Here is a 25,849-nt window from a genome sequence, read left to right on the forward strand (position 1 = left end):
GATAGTGATCAGTGCTCAAAATATACACTCAGTTTACTAATGACATTGGGCTAGGAAGGGGTTAAACATCTAGGGCGATCAAAGAATTAAATGTGCGTCTAACCAGTGTGTGTGAGCACTATGTGTGCTGCTTTTACTAAGGGATCTGATAGATTTTGTTCCCTGCATTGCAGGGAAAGAAAGTCCATCATACGCCTGCTGATAGAACAGAGCTCTGCCTTGTTTACATAGGCAAAGCTCTGTTCTATGTCTCTCCTCGCCGATCAGCTGGTGCCGGCAGACATCTGTGCTGTGCCTAATCACAGCACAGCCGCAGTGCTGGCCTCCCCTACCCTACTAGGTACATGATCCGGCGCAGGAGAGCCGCTCTGCCGCCATATAACTAAGTTATACAGTTGGCAAGTGGATATATTCAGCACTGTTTGACTTCTCATACTCTGAGAGTGCCATTGTTTCTGGTAAGCTCATACAGTATGTATAACATGACAGAGTGAGCATGTGGTGAAACACATATGAAGATTTTGAGCACTAATTATCGTAGCTGCACGATTGATTTTCACCAATGCATGGGCTTTCCATTTTATTGTGATACACATTGCTTTATATTTTGTCCTTTTGTGGAATTGGTACACACATCAGTTTACAGTGGGTATTTTTTTTTTTTTTTTTTGGTTTCCTGTTTATACCAATAATATCCAATTTTTCACATTTGCATCACTGTAATGTAGTGTGGCATGATTTCATTAATAAGACCTAGTTGTATTACCTAACTACAGTAGAGTAAGCTCAGGTGCTCTGGCAGGGATGTGTAATTCTCAGGAATGAATGGACAAATACAAATACTTTAGCAGATAAATAGCTCCCATATGTTTGTCTTTTATGTGTTAGCTTTTTGAATATCATGAAACTGAATTCTGAGCAAAGGATTAAAAAAACTAGCATTTGTCTTTTTTTATTTTTTATTTTATTTTGTAAACCAGACCTTGTGTTGAATGCTATATAAAGCAAGGGGAACAGGGCTCCAACAACTGTACACATGCTTGCCCTGGTGTAACAGCCGAAAAAGTGGAACAGCTAACAGAAGAGACATTCTGCAGGGAGAAGGATTCTGAGAACTGCTGGATGCAGTATGTATTACATGAAAAAGATGGGGAAGAGCAATACACCATAAAGTATACCTTAAAAAGAGGTAAGCAGCAACAGAAGATATTTAACTGAGTGCAGATTGCATAATTTACAGTTGGTCTCTGTCCACTTGCATTTCACCTACATCTTTCTCCAGCCCCTAGGTGCTGTCTTTAACCACTTCCGTCCCGGAAGAATTTGCCCCCTTCCCGACCAGTTTTTTTTTTGGGGGGGGGGAGGGGGGGTTAATCCCGCAGTTCTCCTTTAATGTACACATTTTTATATTTTTTTCCTTGTCAATAATTTCCAGAATAAATAACTGTAGGGTGAATAGTGCTACAACTGGTGAAAAGAGTCACACAACTCTCTGTAGGCCAAGCAGCAACCATCTATCCCATCTAATGTCAAAGCTGTCACCAGACATTAACCATATGGGGACATTGTAATGTTAGATAGTGAGCATCTACACAATGAAAGATATAGGAAATGCTACATGTAGTGTATAGTCCATCCTGATTTAAAGAATATGTTTATTTTGCAGTGTAATAAATCACTAGTATACATTGTAAAGTTAATCACTACAACAAGTAAAAGTAGACAAGAAGAATCTGGTCGGCCACACATCTAACAAAATCACCTTTATTTATACATATTCACTCTACACACTACATTCAAGGGAACATAGCACTCCATATAACTCATTTCACGCCAACATCAGCGCTTAGTTATAGCTGATACTAAGACCCCTTTCACACCAAGGGCATTTTGCAGGTGCTATAGCGTTAGAAATAGCGCCTGTAATCCACACTAAAACAGCTGCACCATTGTCTGTAGTGCGAAAGCCCCGAGGGCTTTCACACTGCAGTGGTGCGCTGGCAGGACATCAGGAAAAGTCCTGCCAGCATCTTCTTTGGAGCGGTGAAGGAACGCTGTGTTTACCGCTCCTCTACCGCTGCTCCCCATTGAAATCAATGGGGCAGCGCTGTAATACCACCGGCAAAACGCCACTATTGCGGCGTATTGCCGGCGGTTTTAACCCTTTCTCAGCCGCTAGCGGGGGTAAAAGCACCCCGCTAGCGGCCGAAATGCACCGCAAATCCAACGGTAAAACGCCGCTAAAAATAGCGGCGTTTTACCGCCGACGCTAAGGGCGGCGTGAAAGGGGTCTAAAAGCTAATACAGGAAAACTCCTATAAAACCAATAATTAAAAATATACATATAAAATGTTTCATGTACAAATAGATCATATGGGAGAACTACATAAATATAGTATAAGAATATAGAAACATTTTGAAAAATAATTATTCATGTATATATTTGTTCCTTCCCATACACCTATGAATGAATACAAGGGTAACTTAAATGGGTCTCAGCTCACTAACAAGACAAAAAACACTGACAATAACAGAGTATAAAGGACCAATAAGCTATAAATAAAAAACCTGTACTGTGTAAAAAAAAAAAAAATAATTCAGATCATACTATGTATCAATTCCCATCCACACAAAACCCCTATTGCAAATTTAAAATCATTTGCCAAGTATTATTTAGTTGTTCAAGCACCAAGTAAATACAGTTATATCAAGTTTATACATGACCTATTATACAGATTTAAATGTTTATTGCTGGAATTCCCTTCAACCTCAGGCTAAAACTGCCTGCTTGGAAATATAACGTGTGGATACAGAGGAAAACTTTTATTTTCATTATTATTGTTCTATTAAAATTTCTGTGAAAAAGGCTGTGGGTGGAATGAGAAGAGGGCATTATTATACATTATGCCTTCCTGTCTACCTAATCTACTGACTGAATAGCATTTTTATTAAGCACCTCATTATACCACCTAAATTCTATCCTATGCATTACAATAAAATGTAACTAAAGTTTTTGAGAGTGGAGAGGGATTAGACCAGGCACGTTTTTATTTCTGTCTGTGCCCCTTAGGGAGATTCACCCTATCTGTTTGTCTTGTTTACAATTATCATTGAAAGTAAAAGTAAAAAACAAATCCCAAAATAATAGTGGGTAAATCTTCCAATGGGGACACTAGTTCTGGTGACCTGGGGGTCCCCAAGGAATTCCTTTAATTTGCTGTGAAGTGAAGTAAAATCATCCCAGTGGGACACAGATTGTAAAACAAAAAACTGACAGGGGTTATAACTCTCCCTTGTGCTATCCAAAATGAAAAAAAAGTTTTGTCTATAGTTCTACTTTAATAATCAAACTAAATCAGTCCCAGCTTGGCAAACCGTAACCAGCCATAAAAACTCAAATACATCTAACATTTATAAAAACCCTAAGCCCCTGTACACACGGTCGGAGATTTCGACAACCAAATCCGTCGGATTTTGTCCGTCGGATCTTTTCCGAAACTGTTGCATACACACGGTCGGACTAAGTTGTCGAAAAATCCGATCATTCAGAACGTGATGGCGTAATTTCGTTACGATGGGACTACATTCAGGCTAGTAGCCAATAGCTTTGATGTAAGAATTTGATCTGAGCATGCGTGGCACTTGGTCCGATCAAAATTCTCTACACATGATCGGACTATGTCCAATCGAACCAGTTGGTCAGGAAATATTTCCAACATGTTGGAAAATTGGGTCCGACGGAGATTCGGACGGAATCAGTCCGATGCATACCACACACAGTCGGATTATCCGACGACACGGTCCGATAGGACACATTCCGACGGATTCTCCGACCGTGTGTACAAGGGCTAAGACAGCTACTATTTTGGGTATATCTGGCATCAATTGCCGTAATAAGAATAACTGAAGTAAATATTGCCAGCAGCAGGGATGAAAGGCTTCTATACAAGAGTGAGCAAGACATTTGATAGATCGAACAGGTGATATATTTTACCCACGTAGATGATTTAAATGAGATCTATGGTCACAGCATAGACTTTCATTTTTTTAATATCACTATTGTAATGGCAATAAAAACAATAAGTATATTTGACAATCCAATATAAACGTACTTAAAAACACCTCCATTACCTGCTGGCCATCTGTTTCCACAACTTCCTGGCTCTGTGAAATATGTGGCACAGCTGTCCACTCACAGTGAATACATGTCATAGAATTCAAGGAAGTAAATGTGTGGGGATCTTCACAAAGTAAGTTTAAAAACTTCAAGATTGTTCAGATTCATTTGAGTTAGCTAAAAATAATTCAAATACCACGTGGAAATGAATATATATTTTACATTTTGACCACAGATGCACTTTAAAGTGGCATATTAAAAAATTTGACCATAAGGAACTCATAGGTTTGAAGTTTTTTTGGGATAGACAGGGTTTACCCACATTGGAGAAAGGAACTAAATAGATTTATGAGCTGAACACATTACAACCATGCAGTCTGAATGTTGATATAGGTTTTAACTTGTTCGTTTTACAGGAAGGGGTCCATATAAGCTACTTTCTATCTAGCTGATATTTTTTGTGGGCACCATAGCCAATTGAATATATCAGAAACTGTATGAGGTTTGATAAAAACACGTGTACTGTAAATAAACCCTGAGAGCATTGTGCATTTGCTCACTCCTGATGACTAAATGCGTTGGGAAGGGCAAAGCTCTATGACCAAACATGCAAAGGTGGCCACACGCACCAATACAGGATTAAGGAAGTTATGTTGTGGTCTATACTAAAGTGAATGCCGATTGTTCCTTGTGCTGGCTGAAGCACTGCCTTATTGAGTATATTGTTTTATTCTTTGGGGTTTTAAATAAAGATATGGTTTTACGGTATGAGTTTTTTCTCTGTGTTTTCTCTGAGTGTGATATTTTGGGTAATTAAAGGGCCTGAAGCTCTGTGTACTGGGGATTAATATGTCAGTGCTGTTTGACCACTTTTATACAAGACGTCTGACAAATCTGGTGAGTGATTTGATTCACATGGGATTTTTTACACTATTGCACAAAAAGTGGAATATATATAATATTCACTGACAGATTATAAGGATTGAAATGAACTACATGAATTTGCATGTTTTGTTTTCATATCGGCACTTTGCTTTTAATGTGTTGTTCATAAGAACTAGTAGGTTATTTGATGATTTATATTCCTTTGTTTAAAGGCAGTTTTTGTACTAATTTATTTGTTGAATTGTTTAGTGCTGTTATTATGAAGACATAAATTATACTTATCTATATTTTTAAGTGTTTTATTTACAACTGCTATTTGTATTAGATGGGGAAGAGGTTAGTGAGGATAGCAGGAGTCCTTATCCTTATTTTTACTTATCTGTATTACCTAACTCAAGCAGAAACATCAGGTCCACCAGGTTGGCTGTGCTGTCTTGCAGCTCTGAGTAAAGCTCTGAACTGGATGGACAGAGATACAAATCCTTTGGCTTTGAAACAGCGACTATAAATACGTATTTTATTATTTGCCTTGTCAGCGTTTTTTTACAACATCCTGCCTTTTCATAATGCTATGTGCTTTAAACTTTACTTTTCTCCAGAGTGTCCTGAAGCCCCCAACGTATTTGCCATTGTGGGAGGAACAATTGGAGGTGTGCTTCTTATTGGTGTCATCTGTCTTCTTCTCTGGAAACTTTTTACTGAATTAAATGATAGAAAGGAGTACCGGCGATTTGAGATGGAACAACAAAAGGCCAAATGGAACAAGGTAAGACATTTTATATTTGCCTGAATCTGTTAAATGGTTTAAATGCCCTTACAATATTTTTTTTTTTTTTTTTTTTTAAGTCAACCCCTTCTCACCCGCAATTTATTTAATAATGTGCCCAGACTATGGACCTTACAATATTACAAAATCTTACCAAACAGTAAATGCAAATTAAAATAAGCCTGCTCTCTCTAGATGATTTTATTGTGAAGTTATTCATCGTCAGCCCTTGTGCACACGGTCAGACATTCTGACAACCAAATCCATTGGATTTTGTCCGAAACTGTTGCATACACACGGTCGGACAAAGTTGTCGGAAAATCCGATTGTACATAACGTGATGCTGTTATTTCGTTACGACGGGACTACGTTCAGGCTATTAGCCAATAGCTTTGGTCTAGGAATTTGATCTGAGCATGCGTGGCACTTTGTCCGTCAGAGTAGGCTACACATGATCAGAGTATGTCCGATTAGAGCATTTTGTCTGAAAATTTTACGGACAAGTTTGAAAACTTGGCCCGTCGGATACTCCGACGAAAACAGTCCGATGGAGACCACACAGTCGGATTATCCGACAAAACGGTCCGATAGGACACATTCCGTCGGAATCTCCGACTGTGTGTACAAGGGCTCAAAGATCACAACACTCTATAGTCCAGTTCCAGTCTGTTTAGAAACACCAGCTAGTTTACATTAGAAGACTGGGATTTGATGACAATAGGGGCACTTTTAGAAAAAGAGGAAAAGCTCATGTCTTAAACATTACATTAAATTCGTGAAAAATACTACAATAAACACCCATACGTGATTGGAGTGGTGTACCAAACCACTAAACATACAATAATAAACAAAAACCAAAAAAAAATTGCAAAAATAATTATATAGTCCCAATTATATACTGGAAAAAAAAACATATAGCCAAAGTCCAAGCAGTGATTAAACTCCACAGATTATATAATTATTTTTGCAATTGTTTTTTAGTTTTTGTTTATTATTGTATGTTTAGTGGGTTGGTACACCACTCCAATCACGTATGAGTGTTATTGTATTATTTTTTTAATGTTTAAGACATGAGGTTTTTCCTCTTTCTAAAAGCACCCCTATTGTAACCAAATCCCAGCGAATTAAGTTTCTTACTATAGATCCTTTCTAAGGAGCAGCTATAAAATTATCGCAATATTAGTTTGATAATTAGAGTACTCACAATCAGTATCACAAGGTATTTTATTAAGTGGCGCGGAGTTTATTTGTAGCTGCTGTCAGCTGCATGCATACATTAGAATACTGGCAGGTTGCTAAGATTCTAGTGCAAAAGAAAGTAATAGTTTAAAAAAAATTCCAATGCATGCGTTTTGAAATGTAAAAATTCATATTCACTTAGAATATGTAAATAATTTAGTGTACAGGATCTGGGCACAGGTTCTCTTTAACATTCCTCAACACAATTTCCTAAGGGTACAATAACAAATGTCATATCTTTGACAACTACTAGCTAACCAGGTGGGCACTGCACTGGGGAACAAGTACCCCCCTACCTATGTGAATGAGTATGTTCTTTATTAAGAAAAATACATTTAAATGCATTTTAGTACGCACAAACTAGGGCACCTAAAAATTTCCATAGGTGACACTTTATAAGCCTTTACAGGTTACCAGTTTAGCATTAAACGTGAGCTCTGGCAGAAGAATTATTGTGCCATGTCCATGGATGGTCAAAATTCTTAGCATTTTTTCCTTGCTGGAACAGTGGTGGATGAGATACATGACGCTGCTTTGACCCAATGTAATAAGAGGTTTATGCTCTCTGGTAAGAGCTCATCCATATATGTGGTGGCGGTGAATCCACAAGGTGGAGGGATTCTGTCTGGGATTCTTGGAATACAAGATTATTTTCACCTATTATCACAATTTTTGGACTCTTTGTTTGTATTATTAAATTGACACTTGGACTCACTGTTTGAATAATCTGTCCCTAGCGCAACACTTTTATTTATGACTATACAAACCAGTAAACTGGCCTGTAAACAAAGAACCAAAAGTGGTTTTCGTCTTCCAGTTTAATTCCTCACAGACAAAGGGTTGAAACTATTCCTTCCTGTATTCTGTCTCCAGCCAACATGAAAGCCATTTACCAGCTGAAAATGTTGATATCAGGATCAAGGCTGCAGCAGCAACCATGATCCTGGCCCAAGGGCTGGAAGTGATTAATTGAACTGCATTTTTAGCAAAAACTTTTTTTTTTGTTTTAGTATGTCGCATAGGGTAAGATAAGAACATCTATATGTATTTTATGCTTTTTGTGTCCTTTTAGAGAGGTTTTCCTTCACTTTCTCTCCTTAAGACACATATGGAAGTAGGAATGGATATCCATTGGAAAACTTTTCCTCACTCTTTGTTGTGGTGACAACTGCAACATTTTGGATTTCCCATGATTCTCCGTTTCTATAAAAAGAAAATTATTTGAAAACAGATATACTTTAGTTGGTTTCTGCCCAAACTGAAATTCATGCATCTGGACCTATAAGGTTATTAGGGTTTAGTAGAGACACAGTTTGTAATCTCCTTGCGGGCACAGACAAATGTGAATGGTTCTATATATTCTTCAAAGCTCAGTGTAATATACACTATATATTACCAAAAGTGTTGGAACACCTGCCTTTACACGCCCATGAACTTTAATGGCATCCAAGTCTTAGTCTGTATGATTCAATATTGAGTTAGCCCACCCTTTTCAGTTATAACAGCTTCACTCTTCTGAGAAGGCTGTCCACAAGGTTTAGGAGTGTGTCCATGGGGATATTTGAATATATGACTGTGCACCAGTGCACAAAGAAAGGTCTATAAAGACATGGATGAGTGAGTTTGGGCTGGAGAAACTTTACTGACCCGCACATAGTCCTGACCTCAACCCGATAGAACACCTTTTGGGATGAATTAGAGTGGAGACTGTGAGCCAGGCCTTCTAGTCCACATCAGTGCCTGATCTCACAAATGTGCTTCTAGAAGAATGGTCAAACATTCCCATAGACACACTTATATACCTTGTGGACAGCCATCCCATAAGAGTTGAAGATGTTATAGCTGCAAGGGTGGGCCAGCTCAATATTGAACCCTACGGACTGAGACTGGGATGCCATTAAAGTTCATGTGGGTGTAAAGATAGAGGTCTCATATATTTTGGTAATATAGTGTATCTGTGGTGTAGAAAAAAAAAAGGAATTCAGTACAGGAAGGTGTCTACAATTTAAAAAAAATGAAAACTGTTTAAATTGTGTTTCAGATTTTTGAAAATTGTATTTATCAACTGTTTTTCTGTTGTGACTATTAAAAGGCTAAAGCAGATTAGAAATTGCTAACTCTTGCCAACATTTAAAAAATAAAAGGTAAGCCTTAATAATTAGGGTACAGATAAGATAAAGAAAGCCTCAGAACAAGTTGAAAACTATATCCTGGTCATGAATGAATGTCTCAGGTAAAATAAAGCTAGTTTGTTTTTAATTTTGGAAAATCTTATATCAAAGTGAAGTTCTACCTAAACCATTTGTGTTTGTATTGTTTTTTAGAATATCAACCCGATATTTACTAATGCAACCACCACTGTGAAGAATCCACACTTTGATGGTGAAGAATAAATAAGGAGCCAATACTGGAGAGAAAACTAGCCACCACTTTCTTCTTTGACATTTATGATTACAATTTATAACATTGAAGAATAGTAAAATGTGTTTCACTCAACTTTTACTTTGGAGGACATGAAAATCCCAAAAGGGCATTTTCGTAATCTGAAAAACAAGAACAAGTATCACTGCAGTCTGTTACTCAAGTGCAATATTAATACCTTCTTACTTCTCTAAAAATGTAGACTACTCTGCACAGTTCTAGAAGACTATAAGTCTGTATATGTTTTTGCCTGCATTAGAGACAAGCTATGTTATTTTTTTCCCCCCAAAACTGTTAGAACATAAAAAAAGCACAAGAAAGATGCAGTCAGGTGTAAAGACTCTGGGTATGTCAGATGTACTAAAATGTTTAATTTTGAGTTTGCATAACCATCAAGACATCTGAAAGCAGGGTTTTAATCAAATCATCTAGGTCCGAAATATTTGCACTTGTTTAAAACACCTGTTACCACTTAAAAGGATACTAAAAATACACACTGTTTAATTTACATGATCCCTTCTATTTTTTTATATGGATGATGGCACTGTAATTATTTTAATTTAAAAAAAAAAACATCTAAGTACGTTTTTCCTAATCGATATACAGCTGACATGATCCAAGTCTGCAGGGAAACATAAGCAGGAGGAGCTTCTAGACCTCTGCTGCTGGTCTCATGTTCAAAAAACAAAACAAAAAAAACAGCCTTTGGAATACAGAGCAAAAATAAATAATATCAATACACTGTTTTAAATTGCCTTACCGATTTATGTTTGAAATCAAATCTTTATCATTTTTGGCAATACCATGGTGTGAGTGGATTTCTGCCAGTCACAGGCTGTGCCACGCCCCTCCAGCCTGTTTCTTAGAATAAGAGGGAGACAAAGCCTCCATGAATCTACTGTAATATCCTGCCCTCATTGTGTTTAGCTGGTTAGTGGGCATGAAGGAAGAGGGATTGAGTGGGCTGCCATTTACCACTGTGTATATGCCCATGTGTGACTCCATAGTAACATGGGCTGCTCAGATGTGATAGGGAGAAATTGCTTAGCATAGAAACTTACTGAAAAATGAGAATGTGCAGAGCTGCCACCACAGCTGCAAAATCCCTAGCTGAATTAGGCTCGATTCACACTAGCGCGTTTTTTTATGCATTTTGCAGAAATGCAAGGACATTTTTTAACATGGGTTCCTATGGAATATGTTCACATCAATGCATTTTTGTGCCTCTGCGTTTTTGGAAAGGGTCAGGGACTTTTTTTTCATGCAAAATGCAGCGTTTTGCATGTAATAGAAGTCAATGGACCTGCATCAAAAACGCAAGTACCGTGTTTTTACCGCAATTTGCGTTTTTTTTTACTGTATATATCTGGTTGCTAAGCAACCAGTGTAAAAAAACTAAAAATAAAAAAAAAAACAAGGAAAAAAAAATTAAAACGCAAAACGCGGCAAAAACGCGTGTCCAAAAACGCGGCAAGCACTGCAAACACGCTCAAAAGCAACATGCATAGATGTGAATTGAGCCTTAGGGACATGGACAGAAGATGGAGATAGAAAGCAGCAGGATCAACCAGGTTTTTTGCAGAATACAGAAAGTGAATCTCATAGTGACTAATGGGTATGAACAGCATGTAATACAACATTTATTGATAGTTTTTTTATGATGTGCATTTAGTGACACTTTAATCATAAGAACTTGGGATAGTATTTAGCAAATGCTTTGAAATGGCACAATATTATATATTCTAAAAGTATTTACTATACGTTAATTTCAGAAATATTCAGATAATACTTAATAGCTGTAAGAGTTGGTAGTAATGCTTTTTAAGGCTGGATTCACATCTATGCATTTTTAGCGCTTTTTGCATTTTGCAGATTTGTACTACAGTCCATTTACCATGGTTTCCTATGGAACACATGCTGTTGTGCAAATCTGCAAAATACAAAAAGCACTAAAAATGCATAGGTTTGAATCCAGCCTAATAGGGAAATAGTAGAAATACACTCTAAATCCTAGTCTAAGGCTTGGTTCACACTTATACAGGTTGCAGTTGATGCATATGCCAGGTGCATTTTACGTTTTTCAATACACGTTTTTGATCCCTTGAAGTCTATGGAACCAAAAACACAACCCTCTGGTCCCTGGCCCATTCCATAAAATGCACAGATGTCAACATGACCCACAAAAAAACCATGTTAAAATGGACTTTAGTGTGTTTCTGCAAAACTGAAAAGGCACTAAAAAATGCATAGATGTGAACCAGGCCTTAAGCCCCGTACACACGAGAGGACTTATGTCCGACAGACTTCCGAAGGAGTTCTGCCGGTGTTCTGCCGGAGTTCCGACAGAGTTCTGACGGACTTTTCGGCTGAGCGGACTTGGCCACACACAATCACACAAAACTCCGACGGATTCGAACGTGATGACGTACGACTGGATTCGAATAAGGAAGTTCATAGCCAGTAGCCAATAGCTGCCCTAGCGTCAGTTTTAGTCCGTCGGAATAGCATACACACGAGCGAATTTTTCGAAGGGACCGGGTCCGGCGGAGCTCCTTCGGAAAAATTTGAAGCATGTTCCATATTCTAAAGTCCTTCAGACTTTGGCGAGTCAAAAGTCCGTTGCAGCCCACACACGATCGAATAGTCTGACGGAATCAGTCCGTCGGACTTTGGATGTTGAAAAGTCCGCTCGTGTGTACGGGGCTTTAGAGATACTCAGTGCTTCTGAATTATTTTCACTTTTTAAACATCTGCCTACTCTTTGCCTGTCCTACTGAGGAAAAATGTCCAGTTCACATGGTCTTCACCTTGTAAAAAAAAAAAATGGTCTGAGGAGCACTATGAACAACAAGCATGTATAAAGCTTTTAGCAAGCTTGAAACTGTTTTTAGCAAGCCTTAAAAGAGAAGTATGGGAATGTTTTTTTTCTTTTGGAATCATACTTCCTGTACTTAGGTGGATGCAGGATCGATCCGGTTCTAACACTGAAAACTGAGAACTCAAACACCCCTGATCGCTTGGTTCCCAGGGCTCAATGAATAGAGAACCGATGACTGTCAGTCACCGATTTCTGCTCTTCCCCCCCCCCCCCCCCTCACTCACTTGAGCGCTAGGCTGTGAAGGGGGCAGAAGCTGCCAGCTCAGGCTCTCAGTGAGAGGCTGAGTGCCAGTCCAAGCATATGCGCAGATCCCGCCCATATGGATGTGATCTTTCCCCAGCCTGGACCAGCTCTGTGGCATCAGCCGATAGCAGGCTTCAGCCCGCTCTCTGCTGAAAATGAGTCACAGGAGTGCAGAACGAACTGCACTCCTGTGATCCCCAGGAGATGTACAGCCAAACAAGATTTGGCTGTACTTCTCCCTTTAAAGTGGTTGTAAACCCTTACAAACCACTTTGACCTACAGGTAAGCCTAGATTAAGGCTTACCTGTAGGTCCAAGCAATATCTCCTAAACCTATATGGTTTAGGAGATATTTGCCCGAAAACGGGCACCGCTGTCTACGGCGCATGCGCCGTAGACAGCAGCGCGCAGGCGCACTGAACGCGGCAGTTCCAAAAATGGAGCTGCCGCATTTGTCGACTCCCGTGCGCATGCGCGGGAGTGACGTCATCGCGGCTTCGCCGAATGACAGCGGCGGAGCTGCGAGACGCCACCAGCAAGATGGATGCGGCGGACTACAGGGGACAGCGCGACTTCGCTGGCTCCTGTGTCAGGTAAGTGACACATAATGGGCTACTATGCGATGCATAGTAGTCCATTATGCTTTACCTTTGCAGGGAAAAAAAGAGGAAGTAAACTCATCAGGGTTTACTTCCTCTTTAAGCAGCATTCTTGAAACCCTTGCAGCTCATCTGATTCAATATTTACCTTCCTCTCCATTCCAATGTCACCAAGTTCTAGCCTAATCCAGATTAAAAAAAAAAAATGCTGCCTTTCACTTTAAGGCTGGGTTCACACCTATGCATTTTTAGTGCTTTTTGCATTTTTCCAGATTTGCACTACGGAATGTGTTCCATAGGAAACAATGTTAAATGGACTGTAGTGCAAATCTGCAAACTGCAAAGAACACTAAACCTGCATAGGTGTGAATCCAGCCTAAACAAGCAATAAGCAAAGCCTGTTGAAACCCAATTACAGCCTAATTCAGCTTAGCCACTTAGCCTCTGTGTCCTTCAGTGCAAGGCTTGAACTGAATGGTGTTTCAGTGTCGGTTCACACTAGTGTGATGACAGACATCGCATGTGATGCACACTGCATTGCTGTGCAGATCACATGCGATGTCTGTGCAATGCAATTTCAGCCATACAAACTGTATGGCTGAAAAAGCATCGTATTCGCCCCAAAATGGTGCAGGACCCTTTTTTTTACTCCACACTGGAATCGGATCGTATGGGTGATGAAATCCGATTCCTGCACCATTTAACAGTTCACACTGCGATCTGCAAACCAATCTGGTTGTGTCATTAACTTTACATTGACACTCCCAGCGTTTTGCAGATCTCAGTGCGAAACATTGTGCGATTCAGGCAGGGGCGTAACTAGAAATCACAGGGCCCCATAGCAAAATGTTGTATGGGCCCCCCCCCCCCCCCCTCACCCAGGGGCGGATCCAGAGTCTAGTCTCGGGAGGGGCACTGATAAAAAATACTTTTTTGGGGGGGCAATTTATTGGGGCAATGGCTGATGTTGGCGCTTCAATTGTCACGGCACCATTTGTGTTATGGTGTAAGGATGATTGAAACACATTATTTCTATTATTACATTGTTATAGTTCAACTCACCATAATGCAGAATCAGTGGAAGCCCCGAGTGTGTCACCTGCCACCAGGTGCAGATTGTCCACTTGCCACGTCACCTGCCACACATTGCAAATTGTCCACTTGCCACGTCACCTGCCACCCGTTGCGGATTGTCTGTTTGCCACGTCACCTGCCACACGTTGTGGATTGTCCACTTGCCACGTCACCTGCCACCCATTGTGGATTGTCCATTTGCCACGTCACCTGCCACACATTGCGGATTGTCCACTTGCCACGTCACCTGCCACAAGTTGCGGATTGTCCACTTGCCACATCACCTGCCACCCATTGTGGATTGTCCACTTGCCACGTCACCTGCCACCCATTGCGTATTGTCCACTTGCCACGTCACCTGCCACAAGTTGCGGATTGTCCACTTGCCACGTCACCTGCCACCCATTGCGTATTGTTCACTTGCCACGTCACCTGCCACCCATTGCGTATTGTTCACTTGCCACGTCACCTGCCACCTGTTGCGGATTGTCCATTTGCCACGTCACCTGCCACAAGTTGCAGATTGTCCACTTGCCACGTCACCTGCCACCCATTGCAGATTGTCCACTTGCCACATCACCTACCACAAGTTGTGGATTGTCACTTTCCTTTTAAGGTGGGGAATGGGATTGTCACGTCTGAGTCAGGCAGCAGAGAGATTCAGGCAGCAGAGAGATGATGTAATCTCTCTGCTGCCAGCACAGTGAGTGAGGGTGGAGCTGGCAGAGAGATTCAGGCAGCAGAGAGATGATGTAATCTCTCTGCTGCCAGCACAGTGAGTGAGGGTGGAGCTGGCAGAGAGATTCAGGCAGCAGAGAGATGATGTAATCTCTCTGCTGCCAGCACAGTGAGTGAGCGTGGAGCTGGCAGAGAGATTCAGGCAGCAGAGAGATGATGTAATCTCTCTGCTGCCAGCACAGTGAGTGAGGGTGGAGCTGGCAGTTCGCAGGGCGGGCGCTGGGCGGTGAGAGAAGATGTCATCTCTCTGCCCCGCCACTCGCTGATTGGCCACCCACCAAGCCTCCCCGCTGGCAGCTTCCCCGCCACGCCCCCCCCCGCCGCCGCCGCCGCCGCCGCCTCCGCCCGCTCGTACAGTCAGTGTGACTGTACGAGAGCTGAGCGGATAGGCAGCTCGGCGGCTCACCCGCCGCCCGCTCACCGGGCCCTTCTCAGCTGCGGGCCCCATAGCGACCGCACGGGTCGCTATGGTGGTAGTTCCGCCACTGGATTCAGGTGCGATGTGGGAACCTGCTCTGGATTCCAAGGGTTTCCGCATTGTACCAGTTTGAACCGAGCCTAAAGGGTTTCTAAAAAACTGGAACCTTTCCAAATTCTGATTTACATATTACTCTAAAATCTTTGTGGACTAAGCTCCTGGAAAGCCAAGCTTTTGTTACACACTTGTGAAGAAATCAGAGTTCAATGAATGAGAAATCTGTGTAGTGCTAAATCTTAAAGAGAAGTTGTGCTTAGCAAAAATGCAGCAGCCTGTTGCAGTTTCCTTTGTGTATGCTTACCACTATCTATGAATCTGCCTCCCCAAACCATGACCATGAAGATCTTGAACACTGCCTAAGGCTGGATTCACACCTATGCATTTTTAGTGCTTTTTGCATATTTGCACTACAGAAAGTGTTCCATAGGAAACAATGTTAACTGGACTGTAGCGCAAATCTGAAAAATGCAAAAAGCACTAAAAATGCATAGGTGTGAATCCAGCCTAATTCTATGCTCCTGGTTACTGTGCTAGCATCACTCTTTTGACACTCTGTGTTAATACTGTATATGTAGAGTGAGGTGCTGAGTGCACACAGTAGCTCTCTCAACAGTGTAATTTAACCACTGCTGTTACTGGATGTAGGCAGGCTTGTTCCCAACCACAGCGATTTGAGATTGCACACTTCCTATGCAGATCCCAGCAACAGTCGCTTCAGGCCTACCGTGGCAATAAATAGCAGACCTGCTTACTCAGACAACTGGAGTGCAAATTGAATGTACAATTGGAGCTGCAGTTAGTGCTCATTGCTTATATTTACATGATGTGGTTTTCCTGCCCCCGCCCCCACCCCCTACACTTACTTTTACCTGCTACTTGTAAAAATAAAAAATAAAAAAAAAATAAACAAAGCCAGCTAAGTAAGTTTCAAGCACAAAATTACAATAGGAGCACCAAGCAAAAGATGCTTACATTTTTAAGTTCTTTAGCAACAAGTTTCAGGAGCCACAAGTCCCCCCCTTTCATCAGGGTTTAAAGATTTAAAAGCTTATATGCACTCAAAGGAAACTCTGTAGTAAACAGAATCTGTATTCAAATGTTTGCTGATTGTTTAAAACAGTCTGAAGTTTCACCAGTGTTAACAGCTGTTTGCACAAGGTTCCTAAAATGCATGGCTTTTTTTGTCACTAAAGAACTATAGTATTAAAGCATTTTGGACTCTAACCTTTGGTGTATAGGTTAATTACTAGTAGAAGTTAAACTATAACTCCGGCAACATAAAAAAAATAACACCAATGAATGTAGTTATGTATTTGTTTAAAAAAAATGTGAATTGTAATTTTTAAAAACAATCATTGTAAGCACCTAAGTTTGGTTTGTTATCAGCTACTTGTAATCTGTACAGTCAGTTCACTCCGATTGGGAGAGGGAAGGGTAGCACTGTGGCTGATGCAAATGTGTTACCAATGTGACAAAGTCAGCAGCCATGAGAAAAATGTAAACAAACTCCCGCTGCTATAGTGGCTCGGAATCAGTTTCCATGCCAGATCTGCTTCTGATCTAATAGATCAGCAGCATTGAAAGAGTTAATCCTGTCAGCAAGAGGGTGTCTGCAAATATCTACCATGTCACAAACATATACAGCCATGATCCTTTTTTTTTTTGTCTAAGGCTACATTAAAGGTTAAAAGAGTTTTTAGAGTCAAAAGGTTTTCATTAGTAAATGCACCGACATCCAATCTTTGTATGTTGAGGTTTTTTATTTTATTATTAATTTTACAATATCTGTTTTAAACTTGTTTTTTTAAACATTTCTTAATAAACTGAATATTCTATTGTGTTCCTTACATTATTTCCAGTAAATTATTTTGTTCTGTGCTAGTATATAAAAGAAATACCATTTAATATGATAAAAGCACACAGCCAATTGGCTACTCACAAAATGACATTGTAGTCAGGCATAAAATATAACGGATGGGAGGGTAATCACAGCCACTTCTATCCGGAGGAGCGAAGATGGTAAATTGCTTACTTAGGCGTTTAGATGTGGTCGCCATGGAGCGGCCAGTCCCTTGTTGAGGCATAAACAAACATCCTTAACCTCCCTGGCGGTACGATTATTTCAGATTTTAGGTGCTAAAAGCGGTACAATTATTTTGCATGAAAATTTGGCGTTTTATATTGTAGTCCTGTAATTCTTAGCAATAACTCACTTAAATCTGTCCAAACCAGAGTCTAGCAGACATCCCGGGTATGATAAAGTTTGAAAAATGAAATCATAAATTATAATATAATAAATAATTATAAATAATTGTACCAAATAATAATATAACAATAATAAAAATTATTCAATAATGTAATCAAATCAAAAACACAGAAATTTGCTCAGTTACAGAATTGTCACTGTCATTTCTTTTCAGTATTTGACGGATCTCCCCACAAATCGCTATCGCTCAATTCTGCGAGTGATTCCAATTTATTATCGCTGTTTTCTAGCTGGTCTAATATCATTTTTGATGTAAAGGGACAGTTTTGGTTGCTATGGACAATCTCCAGTTTCCAGGCATAAAGAACAGTTTTTATTATATAAAACTGCATGCAGGACACTGGGCAGACCACTAGGGACAAAGGGGATGTGAAATATTTACATACAGCAATGTAATCTGTAAGATTACATTATACTGTATGTATAGTGTGTGTTTCACTTTTTGAATTTGGCGCCGATCTCTGTCCCCGTGCATCGCAATGCTTGCAGGGCATGGAGATCGGCTCCGTGATAGATCGAGCAAGACACGGCTCACTCGTACAGCAGGGGGACATCGCTGGATCCGAGGGAGAAGGTAAGTAAACGTCCTCCTGGATCCAGCGATGCAGTCCCGAGTCTGGTTCGGGGTTACCGCTTTTGGTATAAAAATTCCACCCCGAGCCAGACTCGGGAATACCGTCAGGGGGGTTAAAAGAGAAAACAGATCTGCTATGTCCATAGGAAGGTTTCCACAGCCAATGGTCTTCCATTTGATCACATGAGTGTATTACAGCAAAACTGTCACTGGGGGACATCTGACAACATACATTAATAAAAATGTCCACAACAAAATACAATAGGATATGAATCCCTTTCTGGACCTAAAATCCCTAAACAAGTACATCCGTGTTTACAGGTTTTCCCATGGAATCTGCAAGGACAGGACTTGGCATCACTGACATTCAAGATGCCTACCTCCATATTTCCATTTACCCACCTCATAAGCCATTTATGCACTTCGCAGTATGGGACAAACACTACCAATTTGTCACACTAGCATTTTGTCTATTCTCTGTACCTAGAGTATTCACAAATATGCTTGCAGCCCAACAAGCTGTGTTAAGAACTCAGGGAATCCAGGTTATCGAGTACCTAGATGACCTTCTGCTGAAAGATTTATCTCCCTCACAAGTATCTGCAAATGTCTTGAGAACTATCCAGATTGTTCAGCCTTTTGGCTAGGTCATCAACTTCTAAAAGTCTGCCTTGCAGCCTTGCCTTTATCTGGAATACCTAGGCCCCATCCTTCACTTAGCCCAGAGTAAGGTTTTCCTTCCACAAAACAAGCTTTTTTCTTTTCAGTCTCACTCAGACATTAGGATTAAAAAAAACACATCCACTGTGTGCCAGATAATTGCCTCAAAGCTGTTCCCTTTGATCAATTCCACTCAGTGCTTCTCTTCAGCCACACAAGAAGCTCCCTAGTTTAGTGGATTACTAATCCAGCATTGGAAATGGGAAAGGACCTTTTCCCTTCTCACAGGCTGATGAGGATTGTTTAAATGCTCACAATTCAGGGAACCTGGTCACCCAGAGAAGGAAAAGTTCCTGATTAACATCATGGCACTGTTGTGAAATTTTATAATATGGACTCATGTAGACATTTTATTCTAGGATGTGTGTATTATAGATTGTCATCTATCTCTCCGTGTCTGATTTAACCAAGGAGCACTCTAGCAGAGTGCACTTGTGTTGAATCGAGACCAGCGGTAAAACCATCAGTATGAAAACCTTCTCATGGGCTTGGAGATGTGTTCTCTGTGTGTGTGGGCGTTTGCCGGTTTGCAAGTATCAAGCGCAATACACTGGGCTTCTCGCCTTCAAATGTCTATGCACAAGAGAAACATATTAAATCTCTCTTGTGGCTACGCTATCCCTTTTGGATACATATCTGCTTTTATAAGAGGACATTGATATCTGCGGTGTCGATATACTCATACCGTATATTGACAGCAGCAGTAGCAATGTCCCTGCAGATCTTCTCAAGCCTGTAAGAACAAGTAAAATGATCTTACTAGATACTGGTTACTCTGAGCAGTATTGAGTGGGTTCCATGCTGACCAAGATGGTAAATGTGCATGCATGTGTTTGTTCAGAGGGCAGTGTACATGCTTCAAGTGGATGAGACATGTGCACCCCCCCCCCCCACTCCTGTGGATGCCCTCCCCTTTAGTGTTGTCATTTCCTGTGATGTCATTTCCTCTATTGTAATTTTTATTTTTTTTAAAGGGAATGGAAAAGGAAGGAGAAGGGACCCTCCTCCTTTCAGAGAGAGAAAGAGAGAGAAAGAGGGGGACAAGACCCCCGAAGTCGGAAGAAGAGGCCGGCGGCGAGGAAGAAAGCTGGGCTCCTCCGCTAGTAAAAGAGCTAGCAGAAGATAGCGGAGGAGTCCGGCGAGAAGACCCCCGAAGACGAAAGACCCCCGGAGCTGTGCAATAAACTATTTTTACCCTGTGTTGTGTTTTTTTTTGTACTTTTCACAGGTAAATGGGTAGGGGTACATTGTACCCCAAACTCATTCACATAGGGTGGGGGGCCGGTATCTGGGAGCCCCCTTATTAAAGGGGGCTCCCGGATTCTGCTAAGCCCCCCGCCCGCAGACCCCGACAGCCAACAGCCAGGGTTGTCGGGAAGAGGCCCTTGTCCTCATCAACATGGGGACAAGGTGCTTTTGGGTGGGGGGCCCACGCAGCCCCCCCTTCCCCAAGGCACCCCCATGTTGATGGCACGCGGCCTGGTATGGCTCAGGAGGGGGGGGGCGCTCACTCGTCCTCCCCTTTCCTGGCCAGCCGGGTAGCATGCTCGGACAAGGGTCTGAGGTGGACCTGGGGGGACCCCCACGCCGATTTTTTTTTCCGGCGTTTGGGTTCCCCTTTAAGTCCATACCAGGTGGCGGGTTCAGCGACGTCTCCTTCGTTGGCCCCGCCTACCTGGAGACGCACTCATAATGAGCGGACTTTCCTCCCCGTGTGGGGACGAGTCCGTTCATTTCAAAAGTACAGCGGATAGTACGGCGGACTTAGTACGCCGTATTAGTCCGCTGAAAAAGTGCCGTGTGTGGGCAAGTAGCCCGTTCGGAAAGTCGGACGGACAGTCTGGTGGGAAGTCCGCCAGACTAAGTCCGCCGGTTAGTCGGTTACGTGTGTACGCGGCATTAGTCTGGATTTGTGGGCTTTTGTTCTCATCTCAGGAAGGTCCTACAAAAAGCACGACAATTGGGAAGTATTTTTGATTGATTTGTATTAGAAGGGGGGGGGGGGTTTGTTTGGAAGGATTTATGACAGAAATAAGCAGCGGACTAGCACTGGTGTGGGGGATTGGGGGTTGAAAGAGGATTTGGGGGAAAGAATTTGTGCTATAAATGGGGAAAAGATTTACACTGGGAGGAAGATCTGTGCTAAAAGAGGGTTTGGGAGGGTGGAATTTTTGCAGGGAGGAAAAAAAAAAAAAGTAGGGGTATTTGTTGTGCTGGGAAGGAGGATTGGGGAGGGGAGGATTTGTGCTGGGGGGATTTGGAGAGAGTGAATTGGGTGAGATCTATATACGCGGCAGATCACTTCCTCCCGCTAGTCTCCCTCATTCTGAAGTTCAAAAGTTGGAAAGAATGCAGGTGCACGGATTTTTGACACCCTAGGGCTAGGTGAAACCCAATTTTGCTCCCCCCCCGCTCCATCCCTGACTCCACCCCCTTTTCCCTGCCATGTATACCCCACCTTTTTAACCACTTGCTACCCACCATATAGCAGAATGACAGCGGCAAAGTGGTTTCAATACCCTGAAAGGGCGTTTTATCGTCCTCAGGATATTAAGCCGCTGTGTGCCCCTGGGGGCGAGCATCGTGGCGATCGTTGTTGCGGTGTGTCAGTCTGACACGATCTCTGACGGAGACTCTTTACCACGTGATCAGCCGTGTCCTATCATGGCTGATGACTATGTAAATAGGAAGAGCCGTTGATTGGCTTTTCCTCACTTGCATCTGACAGACGTGAATAGAGGAGAGCCGATTGGCGGCTCTCCTGACAGGGTAAGCGCAGCCCCCCCTCCCGCCCAGGACCACCATCATGCTGCCCAGGACCACCAGGATGGCCATCCACACTAGACCACCAGGTATGCCCCCCTAGACCCCCAGAGAAATGCACATCTGAGCCCAGGCAGCTGCCAATCAGTGCCCACTGACAATGCCTACCACTGCCAGTGCCACCAGGGATGCCCATCAGTGCCGTGTATCAATGCCCAGCAGTGCCACCTATCAGTGGCATCCATAATTACCCATCTTTTTAGCCTCTCGGTGCCCATCAGTCAACCCCTTATGTGCGAATGGAGCTGCCTGCTGACTTAGTTGCTTGTTGCAGAGAGAAGCGAGTAGGAAAACCAGTGGCTGGGCGCCCTAGGCAGCTGCCTAGTTTGCCTACTGGTAGCACCAGCCCTGTGCCAATGCGGGGGGGGCACCAAAATGCACCTTAGCCTGTGTAGATGTAAATCCTTGCACCGGTTTCCTATCATATACTGTCCCCCATCGGATAGTGTCCACTGTGTACTGCGTATGCGCAGTACACAGCACACACAGATTCTGAAAATAGCTGAGGATGAATGGCGTCTGCGCCGGGAGTCCAGGTTCTATCCCCACCATCCAAGTGGACATAGAGTTGGAATATAAAAGCGCCGAGCGCAGCAAGGCTGAGCCCGAAGCGTGGCGAGCGAAGCGAGGCCGCGAGGGGCCCTCTAATTTTCCCAACCCTATGTCCACTTGCATGGTGGTGCTACCACCTCCACTCACGGCGCAGGCGCCGTTCATCTTTGGTGATTTTCCGAAGCTTCGTGTGCTCTGTACTGCGCATGCGCAGTACGGGGCGGACACTATATGATGGCAGGACACTATCTGCCAGAACACCAGCCCTAGATATCTAGCATATTTTTAACCTATTGAGATCTGATAAAGAGGGAATGGGGCTCTCAGTGGATCAAAAGATTCTAGTGTGGTGGTCTCATCCCTGATACATTTTGAACAAAAAAAAAATCCCCGTATATAAATGGTTTTATAAGTGACCACCAACACCACACACACACACACACACATACACAAATCAAAAACATGAATATTTTATTAACAAATACAGAACAAAAGATACATTAAAACCAGAGGGACTACTAAGCAAACAGTGTCCCAATGGTGTAGCAAAATGTTATAAACACATAAAAAAAAAAAAAAAAAAAAAACACAACCAATAAATATTAATCATACTCTAAGCTGATGACCCCACACCCGATGCGTTTCTAGTTGCTGAAAACTTTCCTCAGGGGTGAAGAGCAAAAAGTTGGGTGGCAAGTTGATAATTCTACAACATAGAAAAACACAATCTTACACAAATTTGCAAAAAAAAATAAATGTGCTAGCATGAATGAGAGTGGGGGGGGGGGGGGGGGGGGGATATAAAGTATCATCAAGAGATAACCCACCTGAGATATTAAATCAAAGAGATGTATTGGGACCATTCCATACAAATGCCTGTCATTGGTTTGTGTGGCTTTGTCCCAGACTGGTATTTGGCCATGACTACTTCCCTTTTAGTCCACCCTTCCTATGCAAAATGAAAAAAAGATTATAAAGAAACATACAGGTGGCTACCAAAGGATGTCTAGAGGTGTCTAAAAGGGTCGCCCTGTATAGTAGAGGGCCTACACCCCATAAAATCAACAAAAGAAATCGAAAGGATTCCATAGAGCCACCTCTCAGATTCCTGTCCAAGCTACCACCAAATATTCAAATAGCCCTATACCACCTAGTAGTTTGGCCAAAATAGAATAAACAGAACCAATATGATCCAGATATACGTAGATCACAGATGGCCCAGCCTCCACCATAGAAAAAAAGAGGCCACAGAATGCAGGCATAAAGATGTACTTAAAAGAACAAAAAAAAAAAAAATAAAAAAAAAAACACAATCAGTAAAAGACAGACAGAGGTGTGCTAGATAGTGAGGATAGCCAACAAAAACTATATTACAAACAATCGCTTACCCAATCTTCTGTGTAAAGAAAGAACAGGTTGCACAAATCTGTAGGTGCCTCAATCCTCATATACAAAAGGTTTTACTCAAAATAAGCAAAAAGCCTCAAGATTTGCAAAGAGAATGTGCCCGCAGGAGAGACTGAAGCCAGGGGCTCAGCAATGCGGCCCATAGATTAATTGACCTATAAAGAGAAGTAGCTTTAAAACTTGATCCTCCAAATGAAAGCACAGTGGGGCAAACAGGAATACTCCCAAAAAATACTCACAAGTAACAGAGTGTTTCCATGTATGTGGCAAAGGGATGTAGCAACATTGACTACTGACCACGGAGTATAAGTATACCCCAGTGGCCCTTAATTAATTAGTTAACTAAAATCATCTGTGTGAGATGACGCGCACAGTGCCTTGAAAGCCTATCTTTGTTTCTTAGTCCCTGTACACACGGTCGGAGATTTCGACAACCAAATCCGTCGGATTTTGTCCGTCGGATCTTGTCCGAAACTGTTGCATACACAAGGTCGGACAAAGTTGTCGAAAAATCCGATCATTCAGAACGTGATGACGTAATTTCGTTACGATGGGACTACGTTCAGGCTAGTAGCCAATAGCTTTGGTCTAGGAATTTGATCTGAGCATGCGTGGCACTTGGTCCGATCAAAATTCTCTACACATGATCGGAGTATGTCCGATCGAACCAGTTGGTCGGGAAATATTTCCAACAAGTTGGAAAATTGGGTCCGACGGATATTCCGACGGAATCAGTCCGATGCATACCACACACACTTAACATTCAGCTCCCCTTATTATCTTTCTTAATCCTTCACTCTCTCCACATCTTGCAAATCACCTAATGGTTCTAATTTTTTACTCTCTCTATAGAAGTGCCTCATCGTGACTCCATGCCTGCTTGTGCTGCGGCCTTTGTGGCTATCTCCATTGAGTCACCCACCACGGCTCCCGGTTGGGGGTGTATATTGGACGGCTTGCGGCACCCACCTACTAGACCACTAGTACACTCACCTAAGTGAGTAAGCATGTATTAGGTGCGGGTGACTTGTTTACCCCACCCTCTTTCATGCGTTTTTATATTTATTTTTATATTTTTTATTTACCTTACTTCTGAATAGCATATTACTCTTTATTATAGATTGAACACGTGCTCTGCTCCTGATGAGTGGTACAAAGGCCACGAAACGTGCGTAGAGCTATCATATGCCGTGCTTCTTTTGAATACATTCAGATTCTGACGTTACTATACATGACCCTAATTGGTGCACAAAGACCTTGGTCCTGGAGGCATTATGCTACATATGCTTTTATTCAATTCTGCTGCGGTGAACTTTGGAGTTTTATTATGATACTTTGTGATATCCATGTTATTATCATGTTGTACCATTATTATTATTATTATTATTATTACCATTACCATGTATTGTTTATTACTCTGTCTATCATTGTATTTATCTGAGAGCTGAGGCTGATGAGGGGGAGGAGACTTGAGAAGGTGCGTCTCCACACCTAGGTGTGCGAACGTGGATCGCGGCTCCCTCCGTGCTGCCCCGAGACAGCAGCTATGCCGGGCTTGAGAACTGCCAGGGCTGAGCTGCGATAGCTTTCCCCAGCTCCCCCACCACTCCTCTACTGTTCCCTACCTTGGGGTGCTTGGAATTCGTGCGGCATGCTATCCCGCTCTGGGCTGGTGTGGAGGTGGACGGCGTTCCTGCGGTGTTGGATGTCCGCGACGAGCACTGCCGGGCCTGCTGCGAGGTAGGACGGTGCAGGCACAGAGTCTCGAGCGGAGCTGAATAGGAAGGATACGGCGGTGTGGGGCGCCCTCTGGCGGTGAAGGAGGGAGACATCAGCTAGAGGAGCCCTTCTATTGTAATGAATGCTTGTTTGAGCTGAGCCTGAAAACTACAGGAGCAGGTATGGAACTATAATTATATATATACCTGAAAGACTGTTACAAAGGAATTCCAGGCAGAGGATGAGAGAGGAAAAAATCGTCTAAATAGTGGAATAGAAAGAAGCAGCGATGTACTGAAAAATTCTCTTGTTTCCCTCCGTATTTGAATGCTTGTCTCAACGGTTAAAG

At 42.2% G+C, this 25,849-nt stretch overlaps 1 protein-coding gene and 1 long non-coding RNA gene across 4 annotated transcripts in view; both read left to right on the forward strand.

Annotated features, from left to right (window-relative positions):
• Window positions 1–17,286, forward strand: part of LOC143924221 (uncharacterized) — a 292,570-nt gene extending 275,284 nt beyond the window's left edge. The window contains exon 2 of the long non-coding RNA XR_013261851.1: window positions 17,123–17,286. This is a non-coding gene — a long non-coding RNA (uncharacterized LOC143924221). The remainder of the gene's footprint in view (window positions 1–17,122) is intronic.
• Window positions 1–17,286, forward strand: part of ITGB2 (integrin subunit beta 2) — a 172,700-nt gene extending 155,414 nt beyond the window's left edge. For all 3 annotated transcript variants that reach the window (XM_077448407.1, XM_077448408.1, XM_077448409.1), the window contains exons 14-17: window positions 981–1,189; window positions 5,602–5,768; window positions 9,332–13,956; window positions 15,457–17,286. In XM_077448407.1, coding sequence (XP_077304533.1) covers window positions 981–1,189; window positions 5,602–5,768; window positions 9,332–9,400 — 445 coding nt within the window. In that variant the 3' untranslated portion in view covers window positions 9,401–13,956; window positions 15,457–17,286. The remainder of the gene's footprint in view (window positions 1–980; window positions 1,190–5,601; window positions 5,769–9,331; window positions 13,957–15,456) is intronic.
• Window positions 17,287–25,849: the final 8,563 nt, after the last annotated feature.

This window comes from Lithobates pipiens, unplaced genomic scaffold, assembly GCF_037356315.1.
Source record: "Lithobates pipiens isolate NorthernLeopardFrog02 unplaced genomic scaffold, aLitPip1_a1.2 Scaffold_22, whole genome shotgun sequence".
NCBI classification, from domain to species: Eukaryota; Metazoa; Chordata; class Amphibia; order Anura; family Ranidae; genus Lithobates; species Lithobates pipiens.